The sequence below is a fragment of the Microcaecilia unicolor genome, chromosome 8, assembly GCF_901765095.1.
Source record: "Microcaecilia unicolor chromosome 8, aMicUni1.1, whole genome shotgun sequence".
NCBI lineage: Eukaryota > Metazoa > Chordata > Amphibia > Gymnophiona > Siphonopidae > Microcaecilia > Microcaecilia unicolor.
Genome location: NC_044038.1, coordinates 192,738,079 through 192,765,086, shown reverse-complemented (window position 1 = coordinate 192,765,086; position 27,008 = coordinate 192,738,079). Strand labels below are relative to the sequence as shown.

Sequence of the window (27,008 nt, the reverse complement as noted above, 5' to 3'; positions counted from 1 at the left end):
TAGGGCTTAGGAAGTCCTTTTGTCAGTTTACGGTTAGGAACACTCCTGCTGGTTTAGGGCTTGGGAGCACGTAGATCAGTTTAGGGTTAGGAGCACTTCTGTTTCCAGTCCTGGTCCCTATGTCATCCGGTATCCAGTAAGTCCTGTCGGCTACTCGAACCCAGGAGCTCAACTCTTGGGGGGCTTAGTAGCTAAGTACAGGTGAAGCTGTTGGACCAGTCCAGTGTGCTCCAGTCCCGTGTTCCGGTCCTGTGTCCTCCAGTCCGGGGGACCAGTCCAGGGTGTTCCAGTCTGGTGTGCTCCAGTCCAGTGTGTTCCGGTCCGGTGTGTGTTCCAGTCCTGTGTCCTCCAGTCCGGGGGATTCCAGTCCATGTGTTCCGGTTCGCTGGGCAGTGCCTGCAGTCCCTGCCGGTGTGCTTACCCAGTGTTGGTTGGTGGGTTTTGCCTGCTGCTGTCGCTCCTCGTCAGCAGCCCAAGGGCTCACGTTTGCTCCAGAGCCCGGCCCCGCGGGCTCTGAACCTGAGAACCTGACATATGGAGAGCTATTTTATTGAATTGAGATGGTTAATTGTATCTCTGCTTACTGAATATGACTGATAGAGAATTTTGGGAGGGAGGCAGATGAAAGGGATAGAGGGAAACATATAATCATTGTTTCTTTGTTAGCATGTTTCTACATTTGGTGGGTGACAGTGAGAGGGATAAAATTGTGTGCTCATGAATTTTCTTAGTGGAAGGGGGAAGAGGAGAGAGGTGGGTGGTGGGGTTGTAGGAGTGCCTGGATGGACGGAGTGTACACTGAAGCAATGGGGGTTATAAATGGGACTTAAAATTCTTAACCTTGCGAAGAAATGACATCACAGCTCTGGAAGGCAGCTTAATCCCTCAGCTCCTGCTTCCCCAAAGTTGATTAATCGCTTGCCATTCACCTTTGCATTAGCCTTACCTGTGCTTCTGAAGTGTTGGAGAGACGATATTATAGCTTCCTGAACTAAGTCTGCAACTAAGGTGGGCGGTAAGCTCCCCCATAAGCTGAGATCCAAACCTTCCTCGCGTCATGCATCCCCATGCCCTGTTTCCCTGAGTTCAAGTCTTTGCAGTTAGTGGCTGAACATTACGAAGACGCCTCCTCTCGCAGTGTGTCTTGAGGTTTTAAGCACTATTTCATGGAAATGCACCAAGAGTTGAAAAGCATGTGGGATGAAATTTTGGAAAAAAACTGATTGTGTGCAAGCACCTTAAAGATTTGGATGCAAGGGTGGAGGGACTTGGAGACCTGCACTGATAAGCATACTGAGGCCCTCACTCAGACGGGACCTCTTTGTATGCAATATGAAGATATATTGCTTAAACTTGATGATCTGGAGAATAGGGGGTAGGGGAAAGATCTGAGATTACATGGAGTGCCTGAGGTGACAGGAATGGAGGATGTTCCTACCATTGTACAACTGCTTTGCACTCAGCTTCTTTGCAGAGATGGGGATGCAGCCCCGGTTGAACTTGAGCGTGCACATCATGCACTGGGTCAGTCTGGATTTGCATGGTATGCTGTGAAGGGGCGCATTTTATCAGAAAGCTCGTCAAAAGGGCACTTTACATTATCAGGATGCTCCGATCCATGTGTTCCAGAATTTTTCTGTGCTTACTTTGCTTAAGCTGAAGGATTTAAACCAGTGTTGGAGATTTTACAAAAAGGAAAAGATTTCATACCATTGGAACTTCCCCTTTGCCTTGTCTTTTGCGTTTGCAGGCAAGACTCACAGAGTGAAAACCATCTCTGAGGCTTGGTGGATCCTGCAGGGGTTGGAGGGCGTTCCTCCCTCATCGACATCATCTTCATTGGCGGTGGCTCCAATTACTTGCGCTAAACTTCAACAGTGGCAGTGAATCCCGCTGCGGCGGTTCCCTTCTGCTGGGATCCCTGAACTCTGACTTCTCTGTAATGTCAATACATCTTGATATCTGTTGATTGTTAAATTTGGACCTGCTGCTTCTCATCTTTGAAGTGACATCCTTCTTTGCTGGGGTGTAGTTTTACTATTTGCAAAAGTGGGCTTGAGATCTAGCTTCAGGATTGCTTTCTATTGTATTTAATTATATACACTGTTGTAAAGAAGTATGTGTGGCTGTGTGAATTGCTATGTTATTTGAACTCTATGTTCTGTCCAAGGAATTTATTTTGCTTTGTTTTCCTTCTTGCATTGTGGGTGGAGGGGGTGGGGGCTGGTTGGACTGGGGTTGTGGGTATCTATATCTTTTTTTTTTTTTGCTTCTTATGTTTGATGTATATTGCCTTTTCTTTGTAACAGTGACTTGAGCTTCTAATACGACCTCTAAAAATGTAAAAAAAAAAAAAAACCTAAAAATTCTTACCTTTAAACATCAGTGAGCTCAATAGTTCAGTAAAACATAAAAGAATTATGCAACATATGAAGAAACACAGGGCGCCCAAACATGTGAAGTTATGCACTAGCTAGTGCAGGAAGATTATAGCCTCTTTGTTCACAGTGAAAAAGCACAGTGTAGCCATATTACTGTAAAAAAAAAAATCTCTTTTGTGAAATATGAGGGAGGGATTGAATGAAACAGGGTACTTGGGAGGTGTCACTCCTATCAAGGAATATACACTCCTTGGATATGTCTTTTTCTTATATACATTTCTGTTACTCCATTCCAACAGAGGTTCTGTTTAGAGTAGATGAAATGGGCTCATGTTGTATCGGTGGATGTGGGGGAAGAATATTCATGGGAAATTTATTGTGTCTATTACCAAATTTGAAGGAATTCAAATGGGAGAGTGACATGCAGTTTCTTGTCAGAGTGTATCAGAGTTTGGGTATTGTTAAATTGAGGATGTGAAAGGTGGAGTGAAGAGTGAAAGTGAGTATGTTCTTCAATGAAGAGTGGCTGTTATTGGATGATTCTGATTTTGAGACAACTTGATTTCATGTAAAGTCTAAAAGCACTGTGCATTTCTTTTGTCACAATTGATATGATGAACCCAGATATCCACATTAGCAAGCCCTAAAAAATGTTCACTCATTCCTGTGCTAATAATCCTCCAAGTTATTTATGGTAACTAGTTGTGAGTTTACTATGTTTATATTTGCTTTAAATGATTCTCTCAATGTTTAGATAGATTATACATATATTAAAGTTCTTGAGATTCCTTATAAGAGGAAGTCCATATTGTCAGCATTATCTTATGCTGTGCAAGGCCCTAACCCCCGAAAGGTAGCCTGAGGCTTCAGGACCTACTCTGAGTGTCAGCCAAAAGCCTCTGGGAGAGCAGCTCTGACATTATTCCATTCCCCCCCCCCCCCCCCCCCCCCCCCCCAAAAAAAAATTATATCACAGGATGGTTCATGGGAAAAGAGTTCAGTTAAAATCTAGAGAGGGACAAAAAGAAAAAGGACACACACTCTCCCTTCTGCCTGCAGCCATTCCACACACATTCCCCTTCCCTCAGCCCTGACAGGACAGACTCTCATCCACTGACAGATACACACACAGAAGCAGTGCTGAATTATCTTTCTGACCTAAGTGCTGTCCTATTTCTAGATAAAATACCCTTTTCCAAGCCACACTTGTGTATTGTATTATTGTGCTACCAAACCCACTGCCCCTAAGAAGTGGACCCGGGACCAGAGAAAGAAACCCAGAACCAGGCTAAAGCCAAAGAGGACATCTGACCTCTGGGGTCATAATGGACATCTTGGGGGCTCGTCTCAGGTCTCTTAGGGGATCTCCAGGTGGGTAAGTACACTTTATTTATGTATTTATTTTTGTACACTAGGAGGCGTATTTTCAAAGCACTTAGCCTTACAAAAGGTTACTATGGAACTTTGTAAGGCTAAGTGCTTTGAAAATGAGCCCCTAGGTATACTGTTTGCTGCATAGACAGGGTGAAATTATATAATCGAGTCCCTGTGCAGCCTTGTGGATATGGATTACAGACAGGGTGAGACAGGATAATCAAAAGACCTTGTGAACCTCGTAAAAGTTTGGTTATAGCCTGGATAACAAGTAATCTGGTGAAAAAAAGGTCTCTGTAGTTAGGCAGAGTGATACTGGGTAGTGAAAAGCTCCAGTGATATCTTTGCAATGTGGGTTTAGACAAGGTGAGTTTTTCATAGTCACAAGGCTCTGAAATAATCCTTGATTTTATTATTCATCTAGTGACATTACCGGGAGTGGTTTGTATATGAACTTATAGGTTTGGTAGGGTGGATTTAAGTCACAATAACTGTGTCCAGTGTTTGAGCTGCCAAAAAACAAAACAAAACTGAGATTTTCCAACTTTGTTTTGGAAGTGGTACTAAGAGGCATATTTTCAAAGCACTTTGGGAGGCTAAGTTCCATAGGTTTCTATGGAACTTTGGGAGGCTAAGTGCTTTGAAAATATGCCTCTAAGTGAAACAGTCCCTGCCATGAGTGTGAAAGCGCGGAGTACAAATGTAACAAAAAAAAAATTTAATACACCACACATCTTTCCCTGGTAACCCAACTTCATATATTGTCACTATAAACTTATTTCTTAATTTCAGTCAGTATATATCTCGGTGGCTGCGTAGGTGGCTCGCTTGAAGTCAGCCACTATAGAAAAGATTTGCAAGGCTGCGACGTGGTCATCGATTCACACATTCACATTTCATTACTGCCTTCAACAGGATACCCGACGTGACAGTCGGTTTGGGCAGTCGGTGCTGCAGAATCTGTTCGGGGTTTAGAATTCAACTCCACCCCCCTAGGCCCATTTTTAATCTGTTCCAGGCTGCACTCTCAGTTAGATGTTTCTGGTTTTAGGTCAATCTCAGTTATGTCCTCGCATGCTTCGAGAACAGTGACGCTCACACTCTCATCCAGAAGCTCAGAAGTTTCTTTCTCCATTTTCCTAAGGTGTTGTTAGAGAAATCCAGTGTTTGCACAAGACTCTCCTTATGAGAACCAATAGCACTTTGCCATACAGGGACTCCTGAGGCAGGCCTGAACGGCCGAAACACGACTCATGTCGAGTCCAGTTTTTTTAAGAACAAACTCTTGCTGTGAACTTTTTTCTGAGTCCAGTAGAAGTTTGTTTGGCGTCATCCATCTTGTCACCTTCGCTGTGTTCTTTTCTTGGTTTTTCCATTGCGGAGGTCCGCTTTCTTCTGTGTTTGCCATTCATTACAGGAACTATCATACGAATATGCACAATTGGTTGGGCCAACTCCACAGATGGGCTATATCGCTATCAAGAGATACCCCTACCTTTTCCTAAAGGAAAAGACCTCGTTATCCAGAGTTTCTGTACTGTACAGAAAAAGCCGGTACTCTGTTCATTAACCATGACTAATGTACAGTGAGCATCATCGGTTTCCACTTCTCTAGAAAGAACACAAGAATTGAAACCACATCCTGAGCAGTACTTTCTAGGTCCTCCCAGTGCATTTTTTTGTAGTGAAAAAGGTGCCGATACTCAAATGCCAGGCCACCCTTCAGGAGTGGGGTGATCACTGAGGGACCCACCCTACAATAACCAGGCCCCCTGCAACCAGTCACAGAATCTGTGACGATGCAGAATTGGTGTGTAGAACCTGAGCTCTTTCATTAAAACTTGGGGACCATGGGACAAATTTAGCAGACAATGGAAAAGGTGCAGTAAACTCAGTACCCCCTCAAAAAAAGCCCTGGGTCCGCCTGTCTTGATTCTGTATGATATTTCCTGGCAGGATAAAGGTTTCTGGGAGATTACTTACACATGGGTTCAAAGTAATCAACAGCACATTACAGAGACTACTTTCCCCAGCCCTGGCTGACATCCGATACCTTCGCTCCTGCGCCCGATCGGCTGAACGCCTCTGGAGGAAATCTCGCACCCATACCGATTTCATTCATTATAAATTCACGCTATCCTCCTTCCAGTCCTCCCTATTGCTTGCCAAACAGAACTATTACACCCAATTGACTAATTCTCTCAGCTCTAACCCTCGTCGTCTCTTCGCCACCCTTAACTCCCTCCTCAAAGTGCCCTCCGCTCCCCCCCCCCTCACTCTCTCCTCAATCGCTGGCTGACTACTTCCGCGACAAGGTGCAGAAGATCAACCTCGAATTCACCACCAAGCCACCTCCTCCTCTCCACCCTTTAACCCACTCCCTCAACAAATCAACCCAGGCCTCCTTCTCCTCTTTTCCTGATATCACCGAAGAGGAAACAGCCCACCTTCTTTCCTCCTCGAAATGCACCACCTGTTCTCTGATCCCATCCCCACCAACTTACTTAACACCATCTCTCCTACTGTCACCCCCCCCAATCTGTCATATCCTCAACCTCTCTCTCTCCACTGCAACTGTCCCTGACACCTTCAAGCATGCTGTAGTCACGCCACTCCTCAAAAAACCATCACTAGACCCTACCTGTCCCTCCAACTACCGCCCCATTTCCCTCCTACCCTTCCTCTCCAAGATATTTGAACGCGCTGTTCACAGCCATTGCCTTGACTTTCTCTCCTCTCATGCTGTCCTCGATCCGCTTCAATCCGGCTTTCGCCCTCTACACTCGACAGAAACGGCACTATCTAAAGTCTTTAATGACCTGTTCCTTGCCAAATCCAAAGGTCACTACTCCATCCTCATCCTCCTCGACCTATCCGCCGCTTTTGACACTGTGAATCACAATTTACTTCTTGCCACACTGTCTTCATTTGGGTTCCAGAGCTCCTCTGTCCTCTCCTGGTTCTCCTCTTACCTCTCTCACCGTACCTTCAGAGTACATTCCCATGGATCTTCCTCCACCCCCATCCCGCTCTCTGTTGGAGTTCCTCAGGAATCTGTCCTTGGACCCCTCCTTTTTCCAATCTACACCTCTTCCCTGGGCTCGCTGATCTCATCTCATGGCTTCCAATATCATCTTTATGCTGACGACACCCAGCTTTATCTCTCCACGCCAGACATCACTGCAGAAAACCAGGCCAAAGTATAAGCCTGCTTATCCGACATTGCTGCCTGGATGTCCAACCACCACCTGAAACTGAACATGGCCAAGACCGAGCTTATTGTCTTTCCACCCAAACCCACTTCTCCTCTCCCGCCACTCTCTATCTCAGTTGATAACACCCTCATCCTCCCCGTCTCATCTGCCCGCAACCTCGGAGTCATCTTCGACTCCTCCTTCTCCTTCTCTGCGCATATACTACTACTACTTGACATTTCCAAAGCGCTACTAGGGTTACGCAGCGCTGTACAATTTAACCTAGAAGGACAGTCCCTGCTCAAAGGAGCTTACAATCTAAAGGACAAATGTACAGTCAGTCAAATAGGGGCAGTCTAGATTTACTGAAAGGTATAAAGGTTAGGTGCCGAAAGCAACATTGAAGAGGTGGGCTTTGAGCAAGGATTTGAAGATGGGTAGGGAGGGGGCTTGGCGTAAGGGCACAGGAAGTTTATTCCAAGCATAGGGTGAGGCGAGGCATATCCAGCAGATAGCCAAGACCTGTCGCTTCTTTCTCTATAACATTAGCAAAATTTGCCCTTTCCTGTCTGAGCACACCACCCAAACTCTCGTCCACTCTCTCATTACCTCTTGCCTTGACTACTGCAACCTACTCCTCACTGGCCTCCCACTTAGCCATCTATCCCCCCTTCAATCCATTCAGAACTCCGCTGCGCGTCTTATCTTCCGTCTGGACTGATATGCTCATATCACCCCTCTCCTCAAGTCACTTCACTGGCTTCCGATCAGGTACCGCATACAGTTCAAGCTTCTCCTACTAACCTACAAATGCACTCGATCTGCAGCCCCTCATTACCTCTCTACCCTCATCTCCCCTTACGTTCCTACCCGAAACCTCCGCTCACAGGACAAATCCCTCCTCTCAGCATCCTTCTCCACCACCGCCAACTCCAGGCTCCGCCCTTTCTGCCTCGCCTCACCCTATGCTTGGAATAAACTCCCTGAGCCCATACGCCAAGCCCCCTCCCTGCCCACCTTCAAATCCTTGCTCAAGCCCACTTCTTCAATGTCGCCTTCGGCACCTAACCTTTTACCTCTACTCAGGAAATCTAGACTACCCAGCTTGACATTTCATCCTTTAGATTGTAAGCTCCTTTGAACAGGGACTGTCCTTCTTTGTTAAACTGTACAGCGCTGCGTAACCCTAGTAGCGCTTTAGAAATGTTAAGTAGTAGTAGTAGTAGTTCTTCTTTGATGTACCTTGCTTACTGGTGAACTGGATAGGAAACTGGTTTGACTGACAGATGGCAGAGGGTGGTGGTAAATGGAATCTGCTCGGAGGAAAGGAAGGTGAACAGTGGAGTTCCTCAGGGGTCGGTGCTGGGTCCTATTCTGTTTAATATAGTTGTGAGAGATATTGCGTAAGACACGAAGATAGCCAATAGAGTGGATACCCTGGAGGGAGTAGAAATGATGAGAAGGGATCTCCAAAAGTTAGAAGAATGGTCAAGGGTCTGGCAGTTAAAATTTAATCTAATAGATGTCCTGGGTTTTAATTAGTTCTTCGGTTTCTTAAGAATAACCATAAACTTTATACAGAAACCATTAGTATTGAGAATGGGCCAACTCCACAAATGGGGTATATCACTATCAAGAGATACACTCACCTTTTCCTGAAGGAAAAAACCTCAATACTAATGGTTTCTGTATAAAGTTAAAATTTAATGCCAAGAAGTGCAGAGTGATGCACTTGGGGTGCAAAAACCCAAGAGAGCTATATACCGGATAGGAGGGGAGAGATTAGTAAGCTTGACTCAGGAAAGAGACCTTGGGGTGTTGGTGTCAGAGGATATGAAGGTGAAGAAACAATGTGAAAAGGCGACGGCCGTGGCCAGAAGGATGCTAGGAAGCATAGAGAGGGGTATAACCAGCAGAAGAAAGGAGGTATTGATGCCCCTCTACAAGTCATTGGTGAGCTCCCACTTGGAGTATTGTGTTCAGTTTTGGAGGCCGTATCTTGCTAAAGATGTAAAAAAAGACTGGAAATGGTGCAAAGACAAGCTACACAAATGGTATGGCATTTGGGTTGCAAACCGTACAAGGAGAGACTTGCTGACCTGAACTTGTACATCTTGGAGGAAAGGAGAAACAGGGGTGACACGATACAGACGTTCAAACAAACTTTTTCCGGAGACAGGAAGGTGGTAGAACTAGAGGACATGAATTGAGGTTGAAGGGGGGCCAGGCCAGACTCAGGAGTAATGTCAGGAAGTATTTTTTCACGGAAAGGGTGGTAAATACGTGGAATGCCCTCCTGCGGGAGGTGGTGGAGATGAAAACAGTAATGGAATTCAAACATGTGTGGGATAAACACAAAGGAATCCTGTTTAGAAGGAAAGGATCTACAGAATCTCAGCAGAGATTGGGTGGCAACGCCAGTAATTGGGAAGCAAAACGGTGCTGGGCAGACTTCTATGGTCTATGCCCTAATCAAAACTGAATAGATATGGTAGGCTGGAGTGTAAATTTTAAGGGGCTTCGATGTTAGCATCAGAACTTTTAGTACAAGAACAATGCTGGGCAGACTTTTACAGTCTGTGCCCTGAGAAAGAGAAGGACAAATCAAACTAAAATATACATATAAAGTATCACATATCACGTAAAATGAGTTTATCTTGTTGGGTAGACTGGATGGACCATTCAGGTCTTTAACTTCTGTCATTTACTATGCTACTATCTACCATTCCTCCTCCCTTCTCTTCCACCACTTCAGCTCCTCCTATACTTTACCTCTCTGATATTGATCCATTTCAGGAAGGACATCCTTACAGATTAAATATGATGCACCACATGATGTTTTATATGATGTAGAATACCATTTTCTCACTTGGCATCTATTTCCTAAATTGTTTGTTACTCACAAATATCCAAATTGCTCTCAGTTTGTTGCTAACCACGTATATATGCTCAATGATATGCAATTAGTTAAACCCCAAGCCAAGTAATCTCGACACAAGCGTGAATTATTGGATACAATTTTAGGTGGCACAGGAACTACATTGGGGGCCCTTAATTGATATAGAGATGCTCAATAATAAGATGGGATCCACATCTCAACATGCTTCAGATGGGTTTACCTCACAACATATTATTAATGAGGCATCCTCTAAACTATCCAATGCAATTGTAGATACCTCTACTCTTATATCACCCACTATAGAACAGAAAATTGTGACCTTAGCACATGAAGAATATAGGTTGGGAAAGAATATTTCATGGGCTATGGCCTGTGATCAAGTACAGATCAAGCTTATTACTATCTTAAAGGAAATTCTGACCACTGTTAAATTAGGCCACTGGCCACCATCTCTTGTTCAGATGGCTAGCACCAAATTGTCTGAATTTGCTGTAGCTTACCTTGATTGGTGGACAGTTAGTGTTCCAATCTGTTCACCACAAGGATGCTCTATCTGTACTTTGATCTCATGGTCAGGACAACACACTTATTTACCCTGTTAACACTGGTATACAATTTGATAGAATGCTAATGTATCATTTGGACCATCTCGCATGGGTGCAGTCACTGGATGATAACTGAATTTTGTTTACGCCTATGGATCCCAGTTTGTTTGAGTACACACCCTTTCATTTCCAGCATGAACCTCATCAGTTTACAGAGGCTGACAGCTCCTGCAGGAATAATTTTTTTCTCCTGCTCCCTGACTGCTAAACTCTCATACTCACCGACTACCTCACACATTTTGTACTACTTCGGAGCAGGACACATTTGTTTTCATCTGTTCTCTCCCCAAAATAAATCCGTTTTGATTGCTCCCTGAGTACATGACATCCACCTTCCTAAAAACACTGTGCTGTACAGTTCGAACTATTTACCGAACACCTAGTGCAGTCATACACCTCTGGTCTCCATGGGACAACATATTTCACATCTCTGGTTACCAATGACTCTATTGACATTCCAGACTTTATACCATATGCTGTGCATCCATTACCTCTTGGCATGGGAGAACAAACTTTATACAAACTGCCAAACTTTACAGGACTCCATGTCTATATTGATCACCTTAAGACAACCTCCAAAGAAGTGAATCATACCATCACTTATCAGAACGGACAGATTCAACATACTGTTGAAATTTTGCTACAAGATGCTCTCGTCTTTGTTGGGGAACTTTTATTTGGGTATTCATCTACTGCTGATCATGTCTTAAATGTTCTTATTCACCCTATCATTATTTTAACTGTTGTACAAATTTTGTTATGCATTGTCATAATCTTCCTGTGCTGTAAAATGAGACACATGTACATCTCCTTGCAGCGCATCTCCTACAAAATACCATCAACATTTTAAGGTAGCTACACATACTTTTTCCAGCACCTTTCTCTGAAACAGTTTAATTTGGCTTTTTCTACTGCATTGCACCTCATTCTCTCATACCTTCACTCATGGCATCCTGGTACCTTTAAGCCTTAACCTCCTCAGAAATTTCTGCATCCCTTATGCACTGTTCATTCTATGACGGACACAGAGGTGGCATATTGGGTTTCCCTGTCCAGTAGTGGCTGCCCTACCTAAGGCATGAGGTTTGGACTCATAATGGGACTTGCTTATCTCTGTAGCTATGGAGACAATACTGGGGACAGGGAACCTGCTGTAACAAGCAGAAGTACTATTACAAGTCTATAAGGCTCACAAGTATGGCACGCGGGCCACTGCTGAGTAAAAAGCAGTGGTGGATGTGAATGCTTTATCAGGTACCCAGGTTCGATTCTACCATTTCCCTACAAACAGAAAGAACAAAAAAGTGGACAGATGTCAGCATTACCTTATGCTGTGCAAGGCCCTACCCCCAAAAGTTTGCCTAACTGAGGCTTTAGGGCCTATTCTGAGTGTCAGCCAAAACCCTCTGGGAGAGCAGTTCTGACATTCTCTCTCCTTCTCCTCTTAGGCCCAGATGCACAAAACTTTAACAACCCTTTAACCACCCTTTATTGAAGAAATTGCCAACTGTTTCATGTACTAAAGCCCATTTTTCGAGGACCGTAGCAGCTAACGAAAATGGAATGCAGATGAGCAATTAGTGTAGAAACCCTTTTGAAATGACATGCACTAACGTTTTCCGATTGGTTTAACGAAGGAAAACGCCGAGAAATCTAACGAGAGATCTGTACCTCTCGTTAGGGCTCTCCGGCTAAAAACTCTAATGTAGAACTAAAAAAAAAAAAAAAAAAAGAACAAGGGGGGTGAAAACACGCGCCAGGGGCGTCCTTTATTGACGTCCCAGGTCGCCGCTGCTCCCCGCTCCCTCTGCAAGCAGTCCAGAAGTTAAAAAATAAAGGACCGGGAGGGGGCAAAGGCGCTCGTCAGGAGCGTCCTGTTTGAACGGCCTTGCCCCCCCCACCCCGTCCGAGGTCGCCGCTGCTCCCCGCATTATAAATTTAAAAAGCAAAACAAAGAAATCCTTACTTTAGAAGCCCCGGCCGGCCCCCCTCCATTCCTCTGTACTCTTCTGTCAACCCCACAGCTCCGCCTCCTGACTGATACCCTCCGCCCTGTGCCCCGCCTCCTCCACGGGTCCTCGCCGCCATTCCCCCCCTCCATCGGGCCCCCCTCCCTCTTACCGGGCCCGTGCAGCGCCTCTCACCTCTATGTGAAGGCGCTGGACGGGCAAGAATATCAGCTGACGCCTCTGTCTTCCATTCTTCCTTCGCGTCTCTCTCCTTTTGGGCTCGCTCCCGTCTGACGTAAGTAACCAACGTCAGACGGGGGCGGGCCCAAAAGGAGAGAGACGCGAAAGAAGAATGGAAGACAGAGGCGTCAGCTGATCTTCTTCCCCGTGCAGCGCCTTCACGTAGAGGTGAGAGGCGCTGCACGGGCCCGGTAAGAGGGAGGGGGGCCCGATGAAGGGAGGGAATGGCGGCGAGGACCCGCGGAGGAGGCGGGGCACAGGGCGGAGGGTGTCAGTCAGGAGGCGGAGCTGTGGGGTTGACAGAAGAGTACAGAGGAATGGAGGGGGGCCGGCCGGGGCTTCTAAAGTAAGGATTTCTTCGTTTTGCTTTTTAAATTTATAATGCGGGGAGCAGCGGCGACCTCGGACGGGGGCCAAGAAGTGGGCCCAGGACCAGAGAAAGGAACCCAGAACCAGGCCAAAGCTAAAGCTGACATTTGACTTCTGGGGTCATAATGGACACATATGCCATTTCAACTTTCTTTGTATACTGGAATTGTGAAGCTATAAAATAAAAGATAAAAAAAAACAAACAATTGATATGTATCATTACTTCTTTGGTGTTATACTCAAAAATGGATTGTGGGGAAAAATATAGATAAGGGAAGCAATGGTAGGTACCCAAAGAGCAGGTGGCTAATCTCCCATGATTCTGCAGCAAACCACAAATGCCACAGCATTTCAGCAGCTGCAGAGTCACAACAAACTGTGACCTCAACCACGTTCCCTAGAAACTCACTTTTCAAAACTGTCCAAACAATCACTATTCACATAATCTGCAACCTTCAGAGTCACATCCACCACCTGTTCCAATCTGGGGTCCTAAGGGGAATAAAAAAAGAGAGAACTGCAATTAAAGAGGGTAGCAGGAAAGAGTCTGCTCTATGTTTTAGTAGGGGAGAGATCGAAACACAGTGCTTAGGGAGAAAATCAAGTCTCACTGAAAATCTGGATAGAAACAGAAAAATTAAAGCAGATAAAGGCCATATGACCTATCCAATCTGCCCACCCATACGATCTACTATCTCTCCCTCTCTCTTAGAGATCCTCACCACCCACAGGAGACCATGAGGCTTATTTTCAAAGCACTTAGCCTCCCAAAGTTCCATAGAAACCTATGGAACTTAGCCTCCCAAAGTGCTTTGAAAATATGCCTCTAAGTCACCTCAAAAGTACCACTACAGAGGATGACCTTCTCCTCCTACATTTCAATCAAATGCCTGCAGAGTTAGTAAATACAGGGACAATTCACCCTGCAACCTTAAAGTATAAGCAGCTACATAACTCAATCTTCAATATTTCTCACTTGCCACTTTGGCAAAAAAAAAAAAGTCTTTAATACGAGAGCCGAGACAATCATCATCACCACACAAAGCAACCTGCTCCCTGGGCAAGTCAAGGTCACCTTCCAATGAGGTGGCTGGCCCAGCTGCCCAAGTGTACCTAGAGTGACTCATTTAACCAATATTATACCCTCCCCCAACCAGGGCCGGTCTTAGCAAGTGCGGGGCCCTATGCAGACCAATTTGATGGGGCCCCACCCTAGCCCTGCCCCCACCTAACTCCGCCCCCACCCTAGCTCCAGGGCCGGCTACCCCTCCCTCTGAGTTCCCGGGCTGCTCCCTCTGAGCTCCAAGCCCCCCAGCTCCAGGGCGTCCCCCCCTAGGGCTCCCAGCTCCAAGGCTCCCCTCCCTCCCGGTCATTTTTTAACACCCCCTCCAAAATCCAGTACTAGGTATGCCGAGAATACAAAACACTCTAGGACCTATTGAGCAATTCTACCATACCATAAGCAGTCATTTCTACGAATCACACAAAGAAAAGGAAAACATCTTAAAACACTACAGTGAGCACTAGAACATCAATTCACCTATTGTAAAATGAAACCTGACAGAATAGTACAGATCGTCAATCCTGCACAGTCAATGCCAACTGAAAGCCATGTCTTTTTCACAAACACAGATACACCCTAATCCACTATAGAATAAGTAGTAATATTTAAACTTTCTATTTAGACAAAAATTAAACTGAACCCCCAAGATGCCAGACTCTGCATACAATTCAACACCACAGAAACAGAAAATGACCCCTAGTACTGTGCAAAATATAAAGACAGCAGATGTAAATTTGAAAAAAACTAACAAATACCAATCACCACTTTACAAATTAACAAATAGAAATAAAACAAATACAGAAAATAAAATAATCCCATTTTATTGGACTAATACATTTGGCTTCCAGAGGCCAAAATCTCCTTCCTCAGGTCAATACAGTATAGTACTGTTACAGTATCCTATCCTGACCTGAGGAAGGGGGTTTTCTTCTCTGAAAGTTAAGTCGAAATGTATTAAAATTAGTCCAATAAAAAGATTACCTTATTTACATGTTCTATTTATAAACATTTATTAACACAGCTACAATACTATATCCTAAAGCAAAAAAATAAAAATATATATTTTATTTACAGTTTGTTGTCTCTGGTTTCTGCTTTCCTCATCTTCTTTTCACTGTCTTCCTTCCATCCAGCATCTGTCATCCAGTGTCTGCCCTCTCTGCTGTGCCCTCCATCCAATGTCTGCCCTCTCTCCCTGCCCCTTCCATCCACATCTGCCCTCTATCTCTGCCCCTTCCAAGATCCATCCACCATCTGCCCCTGTCTGCCCTCTCTCTCTCCCCCATCCATTCACTGTCTGCCCTTTCTATCCCTGCCATCCACTGTCTGCCCTCTCTCTCTGCCCCTTCAATCCACAATTTGACCTCCCTCTCCCATCCATCAGGGGTTTGCCCTCCCTCTCGCTACCCCATCCAGGATCTGCCCCTCTCTCCGCCCCTTTTTCAGTCCCCAGTTCCAGCCCCACTATCCCACCAGTCCCCCATTTCAGCCCCAGCCCTTTTCTCCCACCAGTCCCGAGCTTCAGCCCCCCAGCCACTTCTCCCTATCCCGTTTTCAGCCTCCAGTCCCAGTACTAGCCCCCTTATCCCCACCTACCCTCCTTTTCAGCCTCCAGTTCCAGCCCCCTTCATCCACATGCCTTGTATTAGGGCCCCCTTTTCAGAACCATTCTCCCACCTGACCCACGCATGCCCCATTTTCCCACCAGCCCCAGGCATGGCCCCCATTTTCCCATATGGCCACTTCTCAGACCCCAGTGCCTGCCCCCTTCTCCCATCCGAGAAGCCCCTCCCCAGTCCCCTTCTCCCATCCAAGAACCCCAGTCCCCTCCCCACCCGTCCCCTTTAACCATCCAAGAACCCCCTTCTCCCATCCGTGAACCCCCTCCCCACCTCGGTCCCCTTCTCCCATCCAAGAACCCCAGTCCCCTCCTCACCCGTCCCCTTTAACCATCCAAGAACCCCCTCCCCACCCCCTTCTCCCATCCATGAACCCCCTCCCCACCTCGGTCCCCTTCTCCCATCCAAGAACCCCAGTCCCCTCCCCACCCGTCCCCTTTAACCATCCAAGAACCCCCCCCCCCCACCTCAGCTTTAGAAATGTTAAGTAGTAGTCTCCTTCCCATTTGAGAACCCCCTCCCCACCCTTCCCCCCACCTGAGAACCCCCACCCCACACACCCTTCTCCCATCTGAGTCCCCCCCCCCCCCCAACCTACCTACTAGCTTTGTTCTCCGGTCCCCACCACCCTCACTGGCTTTAAAAAAAGAATATGGAAGCGCCAGAGGGACAGGCAGCACCTCGTGTCTGCCCTCCCTGCTACTAAAAATGTCTTCGACGTCATCATTGGGCCTTCTCACATTGAGTCCCGCCCACCCTCGCGGTAATTGGAAGTTACCTCAGAGAAGGGCGGGACTCAATGTGAGAAGGCCCAATGACGACGTCAAAGACATTTTTAGTAGCAGGGAGGGCAGACACGAGGCACTGCCTGTCCCTCTGGCGCTTCCACAGTCTTTTTTTAAAGGTAGGACAGGATGGGAGCAGCGGGTGCAGGGCACCCCCCACCCGCTGACAGCCGGGGCGGACCGCCCCCACCACTCCGCCGTCGCGCGCCATCCGAGGGAGGGAGGACTGGAACTCGGGCGGGCGGGGCGACCTTAGGCGCGCCGCGTGGGGCCCTATGCGGCCGCCTCGGTCGCCTCGCCTTAAGACCGGCCCTGCCCCCAACAGTTACCTAATACTCATTCTCTCTCCCATCCTGGCCAGTGTCAAGGACCTCTACAATCAGTCTCCATCATCCTGTACCCATCTATATCCCATCCAATCTGTCTCTCCTCCCCACTCCAAGTTTAATATTCTTGTCACTTTCATTAGAGGTTTGTAGTTAGTGCTGTCTCCAGAACAGCTGTTCCTTTTTTCTTTTTACTTATTTTCTAAATAAACTAGATCCTGTCCAAACTTCAAACGTTAATCTATGTTGTGCAGAAAGTCAATAAAATGTGCTTGAGAACACAGCAAGGATGTTATTTTCTGGATGTAACTATATAGTGAACACCATCAGGCACAGACATTTTGCTCTTTGGACTCACCATGGCATTCAATATCATGGTGTTCTCCACCATGATAGACTTCAGAAGAATGTGACTGGTGCCATCCTGTGATCTGTACCGCAGACTGTAGAGCTCCTTATTTGAGTTCCACCCTGCAGGAAGTTTTTCTGACTTCCTATCATTCTCACCAGGCTGAAATGCAAACAATAGGCTTCAAAAAAAGATTCCCTAATCACATCAGGTAACTGAACATAAAAGAGCTCCAAATAAGAGCACCAAGACCACCATTATTGCAAATTTAATACTGGCAACTGCTTTCTTTCTAGTGAAGTTGAAGCAGAAAAATAAAACAGATTTCAAAAGAAAAAAATCAAAACAGACTCTGTTAGACATGAACATGTAACATGCTAACATTTAAATTTAACAGTTATACTCTGCCTTTCATTTCAACCAAAAGTACAAGCGGATTCCACCAATTTCAAGTCATACAGGTCATACAAATATTCACATACACAAACATCACAAACACATCCAATGCAAAATAATAGCCCGACATCATCTGCTCTCATTCTTTTCCTAGCTTTCCATGCATCCAAGGTTTCAGCCTCTGTGAAATTTCAAGTAGTCAGACATTCTTTTGAACTGTATTGGTATCACCCCAGAAAATGTCCTATTCCCAATTTTAACCGTCCCTATATTCATACTCCCTGGAATCACCAAGGGGCCCTTTTACTAAGCCGCATAGGCGCCTATGCTGCCCAACATGCGCCAAATTGGTTACCACCTGGCTCTTGCGACAATTTCAATTTTGGCACACATCCGCTATGCGCCTCTGAATAATATTTTTTATTTTCTGATGCACAGCAGCTAAGCACATCAAGTGGAATTTGACGTGCATAGACCATTACTGCCCGGTTACCACGTGAGACCTTACCGCTAGGTCAATTACGGTAGGGTCTTAGATCCAAAATAGATGCGTGACAATTTTCATTTTGCTGCACGTCCATTTTCGGCAAAAATTTAAAAGAAGCATTTTTTGTAGGTGTGCTAAAAAATAATTCTGTGAACGCCCAAAACACGCGTCTACACTACCACAGGCCATTTTTCAGCGCTCCTTAGTAAAAGGACACCCAAATTCCTTGACTGGCTCAATCTAAGTGGCTAACAGGGACTATTACTGTAACTACCCCTTACAATATAATGGCTATAATAAGCCCTAAATGCCAAATATAAGAACTTTAAATGTATCCTTAGGTTCACCAGGAGCCAATGAAGTGATATTAGAAGCATGGTAACTTTCCTACTGAACACTATGAGTTACCAACTTTGCTGCTGTATTCTGAATCCTCTGTATCTTCCCCACTTATTCTTTAGGAAACCCAACATAAATAGCAAAGAAACCAGTTGGATAACTAACCACGATTTACCCCAGAATAACCAGTCACAGTTGTTACTTATGGTTCCCAAAACATTTCAGTATCACTCCCAAATTCTTAAGGAGATACTCTATTACATTGACATCACCAGCAAGTGTGCCTGCATCCCCCCTGCTTGTGTCTCTGGAGTTTACTGTCTGATATGCCTCTGGATTACTGTAAAGAATTTAATATGGCATTTTACCCTGCTTAGCCAATTTTACATAGTTCCACTCACTTTGTCTCCAGTTCCCAGACACTGGTAACCATGAACCACCATTTCCCAGTGTATAAAACACAGCAGAGCATCCTGCGGTGCAGACAGGCTCTGTGCAACGGACGTGTATAGCAGCTCCAATCCTGCAGCCATAGCTATGAGTAGAGGCAGCTCCCTAGGAAAACAAGAAACACAGAAGTCTAGAGTGACGAGAAAGGGAGAAAACCAGAAAAGTGCAGAGTGTGCGTGGGCATGAAGGGGAGAGAGAGGGGACTGTATATAAGACTAAAGGGAGAATAAAGAATAAAATTACTGAACCCACAAACAAGGTAAAATTAGGTCTTACCTGATAATTTTCTTTCCTTTAGTCGCAGCAGATGAATCCAGGACCTGGTGGGTTGTGTCCGCCTACCAGCAGGTGAAGATAGAGATCACTGAAAAGATAGCAGTGACCCTGGACGCCCAGCTCCCTATCACCTCAGTATAGGTCGCATCCCCAAAGCAGATATATAATAAGTTATAGATTAGATTTATTTTTTGAGTTTCTTCTGGATTTGTACATCTCAACAGTATGTATTGACTTCTATTTTTGTACGCTGTCATTAATTTGATTTGGATATAGGTGGGTTAAAAGTGGCTTGAATAGAATAGATTGGAAAGTGATTAAAAAATAGAATGTTAGGAAAGGAATGGACAACAATCAGTCCATGGTGTGACTGCACCTCAAATATTGTGTTCAATTCTGGTCACTGCATCTCAAAAAATATATAGTGGAAATAGAAAGGTGCAGAGAAGGGCGACAAAAATGGTAAAGGGGATGGGACGACTTCCCTATGAGGAAATGCTGAAGTGTCAAGGGCTCTTCAGCTTGGAGAAAAGACGGTTGAGGGGAGATATGATAGAGGTCTATAAAATAATGAGTGGACTGGAATGGGTAGACATGAATTGGTTGTTTTCTCTTTCCAAAAATACTAGGACTAGGGGGCATGCGATAAAACTACAAAGCAGTAAATTTCATACGAATCGGAGAAAATCTTTCTTCACTCAATGTGTAATTAAACTCTGGAATTCGTTGCCAGAGAATGTGGTAAAGGAGGTTAGCTTAGCAGGGTTTTAAAAAGGTCTGGACGGCTTCCTAAAGGAAAAGTCCATAGACCATTATTAAATTGACTTGAGGAAAATCCACTGCTTATTTCTGGGATAAGCAGCATAAAATGTATTGAACTTTTTTGGGATCTAGCCAGGTATTTGTGATCTGGACTGGCCACTGTTAGAAACAGGATACTGTGCTTGATGGACCTTTGGTCTGTCCCAGTGTGGCAATACTTAGATACTTATGTAACCCTTTGGGCCCTGTTTACTAAGCTGCACTGTAGGCGCGCTAACCTTTTAGCGTGCGCTAAAAATTAATGCATGCACTAACAATAGAGACATCCATTATATTCCTAAGGGTGTCTGTAGCATTAGCGTGTGCTAAAAAGTTTGTGCGGCTTAGTAAGCCGGGCCCTTTATGAGAGACAGATTAAATTTCTGCTCTTGTTCCCAGCAGTTCTTAAGACTTACAGCAACAGTAGCTGGAGTACTTTTATACTGTCAAAGCACTGGGCAGGGCTGGGCGCCGCCATTTTGTGGCGTCGAAGGAAGAGGAGGGAGGCAGGCTGCGTCCCTCCTCCAACCAAGGTAGGGGGGCGGGCAGAGAGGGAGGGTGGGCGTCGGATCAGAAGGCAGAGCGGACCCTTGCCAATGCTGGGGGTTGGGTTGGGGGGGCCGTGGCAGCCACTAGACCACCAGGCAGAGACCATTTTCAGGGGTTTGGGGGGGCTGGAGACCCACCGGATCTACAGCCCTCCCTGAACCTGGAGGGGGGGGGTCGTCGTGAGGGACCAGAGGTCCGCCGGATCTCCAGTCCCCTGTCGCTGGGGGGGGGGGGGGGGGGGGGTTGGTTTGTGTCGTTGGGGGGAATGGGGAATGGGGGCCTGCCAGCATGCAAATGCATGCTGGACAGGGCTCACCATTCCTCCCCAATGATCTGCAAACCCTAACGCCAGCTCAGAGCTGGCATAGGGTTTGCCGCGGCCAGCGACCCAACATTTGGAATGCTGGTCGCTGATCATTGGGGATGAATGCATTAAGCGCTGATTAGTATGCATTAGCATGCTACTTGCGCTAAGAGCCCTCGAGTGCGTTGTTTAACGTGCTCGAAGGCTCTGATCATGGGGCGGCAGCAAACGCCGGCGCTAGTATGGCGTTAACAGCCTCTAGTGACGGCGTTTGCTTTTGATCGATCATGATCAAGTTGCCTTTAACCCCTCCATTAGTGCTGCTCACTTATCTCCAGTTGCCAGGGCTTCAGTACCTGGGTGCAGCTCCTTGGCAGTGAAGAGCTGGCAGTGTTCTGCAAATCTGCAGTCAGTCTGCAGGAAAGCCTCCACGGAACTAAGCCCTCTCTGCCCGGGCTGATGTAGACTCACACATACACACATGGGCCAGCCCAGCAGCATCAGAGATCACCTATGGGTGCAAGTGTTTGGGGACCTCTACATGTAGCTGAGCAAATTTTCCAGACTTCGATGAGCAGCCAGAAGTAGTAGTGCTGCTCACCCACTGCCTGCAATGAAGCATTAGCCACTGCTACTAACTAGTAGTCAGCTAGCTCTCAGACTCAGAGTCTTCACTGTGTGCTCTACACTGCAGCAGTCAGGTAAGTTATTTTTTGCTATAGCAAGCTAAGCAATCAGCCCACCACTGAGCCATGAGAGAGCTGACTGGATATTTGCAGGTACCATTCCCTGACTTGTCTGACCTCTTTAGGGTTGCAGAGGAGGTGGGGAAGGGGGGGAGGGGAAGCAGTATGCACCAGTGGCTTTGTCCTCTTGTTCTCTTGGATAGGGTTTCCCTTTCCCATCCTGTCTTGCTAGTTTCCCACAGGAAAGCTTATCATGGAGGTGATTAAAAGACAAAACATTTACAAATGAAAGTTAATCTACATTTTAAAAAGCTATGCATACATTTTATAGCAGCAATCATTTCAAAAATGTAACACACAAAATTCCTTCCCTCTTCCACCATCTCACTAATAAATTTAACAACCTTGTTAAAAAGGTATTTAATTTACATTTGTAATTTATTTAGTTTCTGTTCCATTGTACCCACAGAAATCTAGACTGATTAGAAGTTGATAGGTACATAATCACAATACAGTATTGCTTGTAAACATATTAGATTCTATGTTTCAACTTGTTAAGAATACTTTTTACTTTGTAATAAAAAAAAAGTCGTTTTAAGAGCTGTACTTTTTTACTTTTACTTGAGTACTTTACTCGAGCATTTTTTTAAAATAAGACTTTCTACTTTTACGTCACTACTTTTGAAGCCAGGACTTTTACTTAAGAACTTTTAAAAAGTAATGATCCCATCTCAGCATTTATTCATACCCCTCCCTCAGTCGAGATGCAGCTCTGGAACCTAATGTCATGGGCAAGTTGGATTGCTGGGTTATTAAAATATTCTTTTTCAAGACTTTAACCATGAGTACTGAAAATCTGTGGGTGGGGTCTCTAGGGGACATACTATAGTTTTCAACAGGCTAAAAGGCAACCCACCAGTTGCTTCAGGCCTACATAAGAACATAAGCGTTGCCATACTGGGAGGGACTGAAGGTCAGTCAAACACGGTCACCTGCTTTTTGCATGATGCTAAAAAGTATGACATTAATTCGTTGCTCCACTCCTTACATTGGTTACCACTTGAATTTCGTTTCCGCTTTAAAATTTTGTGTTTGGTTTTTAAGGCTTTTCATCTAGGTTCTCCCAAGTACCTATCTAATCTGGCAATTCATATACTCCAGCAAGATTGTTATATTCCCTAGATAGTAATCATTTTCTTCTTCCTGCCCCTAAACTGGCTCGGTACAAAAGTACCAGATCGTCTACCTTCTATTTTTTTTGAAACCCAAATTATGGAATGATTTGCCCAAATTAGATTAGAACCGAGCTTTCCTTTAACCAAATTCAAAACAATTCAAAACCACTATTTTGAACTTGCTTTTGGTTCAGTTAATTCATAATGCTATGCCTGGTAGACAAGTAACCGGTCTCTGCTTGACTCCTTTTTCCTTCTCTATCCAATTTCCCCTTTTATACCTTGTTTTCCTTATCTGATAGGTATGTGTGTTATCTTTCCTGATTATGCTGGCACCCCTCTTCTTGAGTTTTGGATTATTGTAGTTATTGTAAACCGCCTTGACCATATTTGAAAAGGCGGTATATCAGGATGCAAATAAACAAACAAATATCAAGCCCAGTATCCTGTTTCCAACAGTGGTCAATCCAGGTCACAAGTACCTGGCAAGATCCCAAAAGAGTAAAACAGATTTTATACTACTTATCCTGGAAATAAGCAGAGTATTTTCCCAAGCCCACCTAAAAAAACAGTGTATAGACTTTACTTTTAGGAAATTATCCAAACCTTTTTCAAAACGTGCTAAGTTAACTGCTTTTACCGCATTCTCTGGCAACGAATTCCAGAGTTTAATTACACATCAAGAGAAAAATATTTTCTCTGGTTTGTTTTAAATTTACTACTTAGTGGCTTCATTATGTATCCCCTAGTCCTTGTATTTTTAGAAAGCGTAAACAAGCGATACACACCTACCCGTTCCACTCCACTCAGTATTTTATAGACCTCAATCATATCTCTCCTCACCCATCTCTTCCCCAAGCTTAAGAGTCCTAGCTTTTTTAGCCTTTCCTCATAGGGAAGTTGTCCCATTCCCTTTATCATTTTTATCACCCTTCTCTATACTATCTTTTTTTGATATGCAGTGACCAGAACTACCCACAGTATTCGAGGTGCAATCTCACCATGGAGCAATACAAAGGCATTATAACGTCCTCATTTTTGTTTTCCTTTCCATTCCTAATATTCTATTTGCTTTCTTAGCTGTCACTGCACACTGAGCAAATGGTTTCAATTTCTTATCAATGATGACACGTAGATCTTTTTCCTGGGTGGTGATTCCTAGTGTGGAACCTTGTACTGTAGCAATAGTTTGGGTGCCTCTTTCCTACATGCATCACTTTGGCACTTGCTCACATTAAATGTCATCTGCCATTTGGATGCCAGCTTTTGCAATTTTTCACAACCCTCTTGTGATTAAACCAACTTTGAATAACTTTGCATCATCAGTAAATGTAATTATCTCACTAGTTATTCCCATCTCTAGATTATAATATATGAAAAGCAGCAGTCCCAGCACAGACCCCCAGGGAAGCCCACTATCTACCCTTTTCCATTGAGGAATACCGACCATTTAACCCTACTCTCTGGAAGTGGCTGTTTTTGGAGCGATCTGAAACCTGCAACCACTGAAATGTTCATCAATCTGTACTAAAACTATTTTAAATGACTTGATAGTGAATAATTCTTAATACTTTTTTGTGCTATAAACATTTTGGTTAAGGAATGTGGATATGGTATTGTTAATGCAATTATGCCCTCCTGGTTATACTGCTATGTTTCGAACTTGACCATCTGAAAAGAGTAGGGGTGGTTACAATTTTTAAGGAATAATATAAAATTTGTGATGTTTCCCTATAAATACAGCTTGATGAAATCTGAAGTTTAGAGGTAATACTTGATGCTGAACTGATCCTAGGAAAAGATCTCCTCTATGAAAAAGGCTAAACAGGTAAGTGAACGGTTGCTTACCTTTTCAAATAACAGTAGGACAAAGAGGGTGGCAAAACCAGGTTTCTCGTATGTACACTGCTCTGGGTCATCAGGATTTCTACTTCTTTCTAACTTTAAGATTAAAAGACATTATGCTCAACAGCATGTGGTAGCCGAACAGTGCTGCCAGAACTGAAGGGGTTAAGTCCTGCTGTTCTGAGGCAGCAATGTCACCTGCTAGTAGCTGGAAAAGACAATTCAACCCTCACAGTTACTAAGGATCTTCTGAGAAAAAGAAATAAGTTACCAATGCAGCTGAATGAGGTCAAGGAACTCTGCCAAGGATATCTAAGGTGATGTTTATGTTTATTAGACTGTTGATATATTGTCTTTCTGTGATACCTGTTACTGAGAGGGCACAGGGTTTAACTCTGAAAACAAATGCACTGGTTAATATTCGGGTGAGATGCATTTCATGTTGCATCTTTTAAAACCTTTACGTTCACTGTTCATCCTATTTAATAACAGATTAGTGACCCAGTCCAGGATCTCAGGACTTTTTGTACAAATGGTACTTTTCTTTCTCCAGAAACGAGCACATCAGTACACTTACTGGTGATGTCTTCTGGATACATCCTGTGTGTTGATGCTCTCCCCTAGCTAAGTAAGCCTTTTGGCTTATTGGGCATGTGCAAGAGTTCCTATGCTAGGCACAGCTCCTCCTATCTGCTTGTTTTATTTTCTCCAGTTCCTGACAAGTCATAGCCCTCCTGACTTTAAAATTAGACACAATAGCAATGCTATTCCAGAACCCTCAATTAACCCCCCCCCCCCCCCCGTTCTGCTGCTGAACCCAGAACAACAGGATGTCTCAGCTCCACAGCAGTCCAACTCCATCATCATACTGCAGGATCATACCTATATAGCTCCACAAGGGCAACCCTGTACACAATGCACCGTCTCAGAGCCTGCTGACTGAGACTCTGCTCAAACCCCTCTTCATAGGATCACAACACCTACCTGAGGAGAAATGGGGACCTCTCTCCATCAGCTTATTCCTCCCCAGATCATGTTTCATCTGTTTACTCAGATAACCACATGTCTGACCACAAAGATGCCCTAGAATCCCCAATGTAGGTATCAGGAAAGCCTGAATCTTGCAACCCTGCCCCCAACAAAAACCACTAAACCTCCTTTGCCCAACCAGCTGGAGGCCCACTCATATACCCGCTTCCTACAAAAGCTAAATAGCCTCCTGCAGCTCTCGACAGGTTCTGAGCTGCTCAACAAAAAAGAATTCCTGGATATCCTCAAATCTTAGGCAGAACCCAAGAATCCTATCCTTGACCTCCCAGTTCATCAGGTGCTGCAAGATCTACAGGTCACCAACTGGCTGGCGCCCTTCACTGTATGAAGTGGATAGAGCACCATCACGGAAGAGAGTGTGTATGAACAACTTGAAAAGCTAAAGGTGGACAAAGCCATAGGACTGGACGGGATCCACCCCAGGATATTGAGAGAGCTCAGAGAGGTTCTGGCGGGTCCTCTTAAAGATTTATTTAATATATCCTTGCAGACGGGAGAGGTTCCGAGGGACTGGGGAACAGCAGATGTGGTCTCTCTTCACAAAAGTGGTGATAGGGAAGAAGCTGGAAACTACAGGCCGGTAAGCCTCACTTCGGTTATTGGAAAAGTAATGGAAGCGATGCTGAAGGAAAGGATAGTGAATTTCCTGGAAGACAATAAGTTGCAAGATCCGAGACAACATGGTTTCACCAAAGGGAAATCGTGCCAAACGAATCTCATTAAATTCTTTGATTGGGTGACAGGAGGAATTGAATCAGGGACGAGCTATAGATGTAATCTACTTAGATTTCAGCAAAGCTTTTGACACGGTGCCCCACAGGAGGCTCTCAAATAAACTGGATGGGCTGAAGATAGGACCCGAAGTGGTGAACTGGATTAGCAACTGTTTGACGGCAGATGCCAGAGGGTGGTGGTTAATGGAATTCACTCAGAGGAGGGAAAGGTGAGTAGTGGAGTGCCTCAAGGATCAGTGCTGGGGCCAATTCTGTTCAATATATTTGTGAGTGACATTGCCGAAGGGTTAGAAGGTAGTTTGCCTATTTGCGGATGATACAAAGATCTGTAACAGAGTGGACACCCGGGAGGGAGTGGAAAACATGGAAAAGGGTCTGAGGAAGCTAGAAGAATGGTCTAAGGTTTGGCAATTAAAATTCAATGCGAAGAAATGCAAAGTGATGCACTTAGGGAATAGAAATCCGCGGGAGACATATGTGTTAGGCGGTGAGAGTCTGATAGCTACAGACGGGGAGAGGGATCTTGGGGTGATAGTATATGAGGATTTGAAGGCGATGAAACAGTGTGACAAGGTGGTGGCCGTAGCTAGGAGGTTGTTAGGCTGTATAGAGAGAGGTGTGACCAGAAGAAAGGGGGTGTTGATGCCCCTGTATAAGTCATTGGTGAGGCCCCACCTGGAGTATAGTGTTCAGTTTTGGAGGCCGTATCTTGCTAAAGATGTAAAAAGAATTGAAGCGGTGCAAAGAAAAGCTAAGAGAATGG

The 27,008-nt window shown here is 45.0% G+C and overlaps 1 protein-coding gene across 2 annotated transcripts in view; it reads right to left on the bottom strand.

Moving 5' to 3' along the window:
• PSMF1 (proteasome inhibitor subunit 1) overlaps positions 1 to 27,008 on the bottom strand; it is an 87,607-nt gene that overhangs the window by 46,056 nt on the left and 14,543 nt on the right. For both annotated transcript variants that reach the window (XM_030211344.1, XM_030211345.1), the window contains exons 2-4: positions 18,777 to 18,930; positions 17,163 to 17,315; positions 13,421 to 13,503 (exon numbers count right to left, since the gene is read on the bottom strand). In XM_030211344.1, coding sequence (XP_030067204.1) covers positions 13,421 to 13,503; positions 17,163 to 17,315; positions 18,777 to 18,908 — 368 coding nt within the window. In that variant the 5' untranslated portion in view covers positions 18,909 to 18,930. The remainder of the gene's footprint in view (positions 1 to 13,420; positions 13,504 to 17,162; positions 17,316 to 18,776; positions 18,931 to 27,008) is intronic.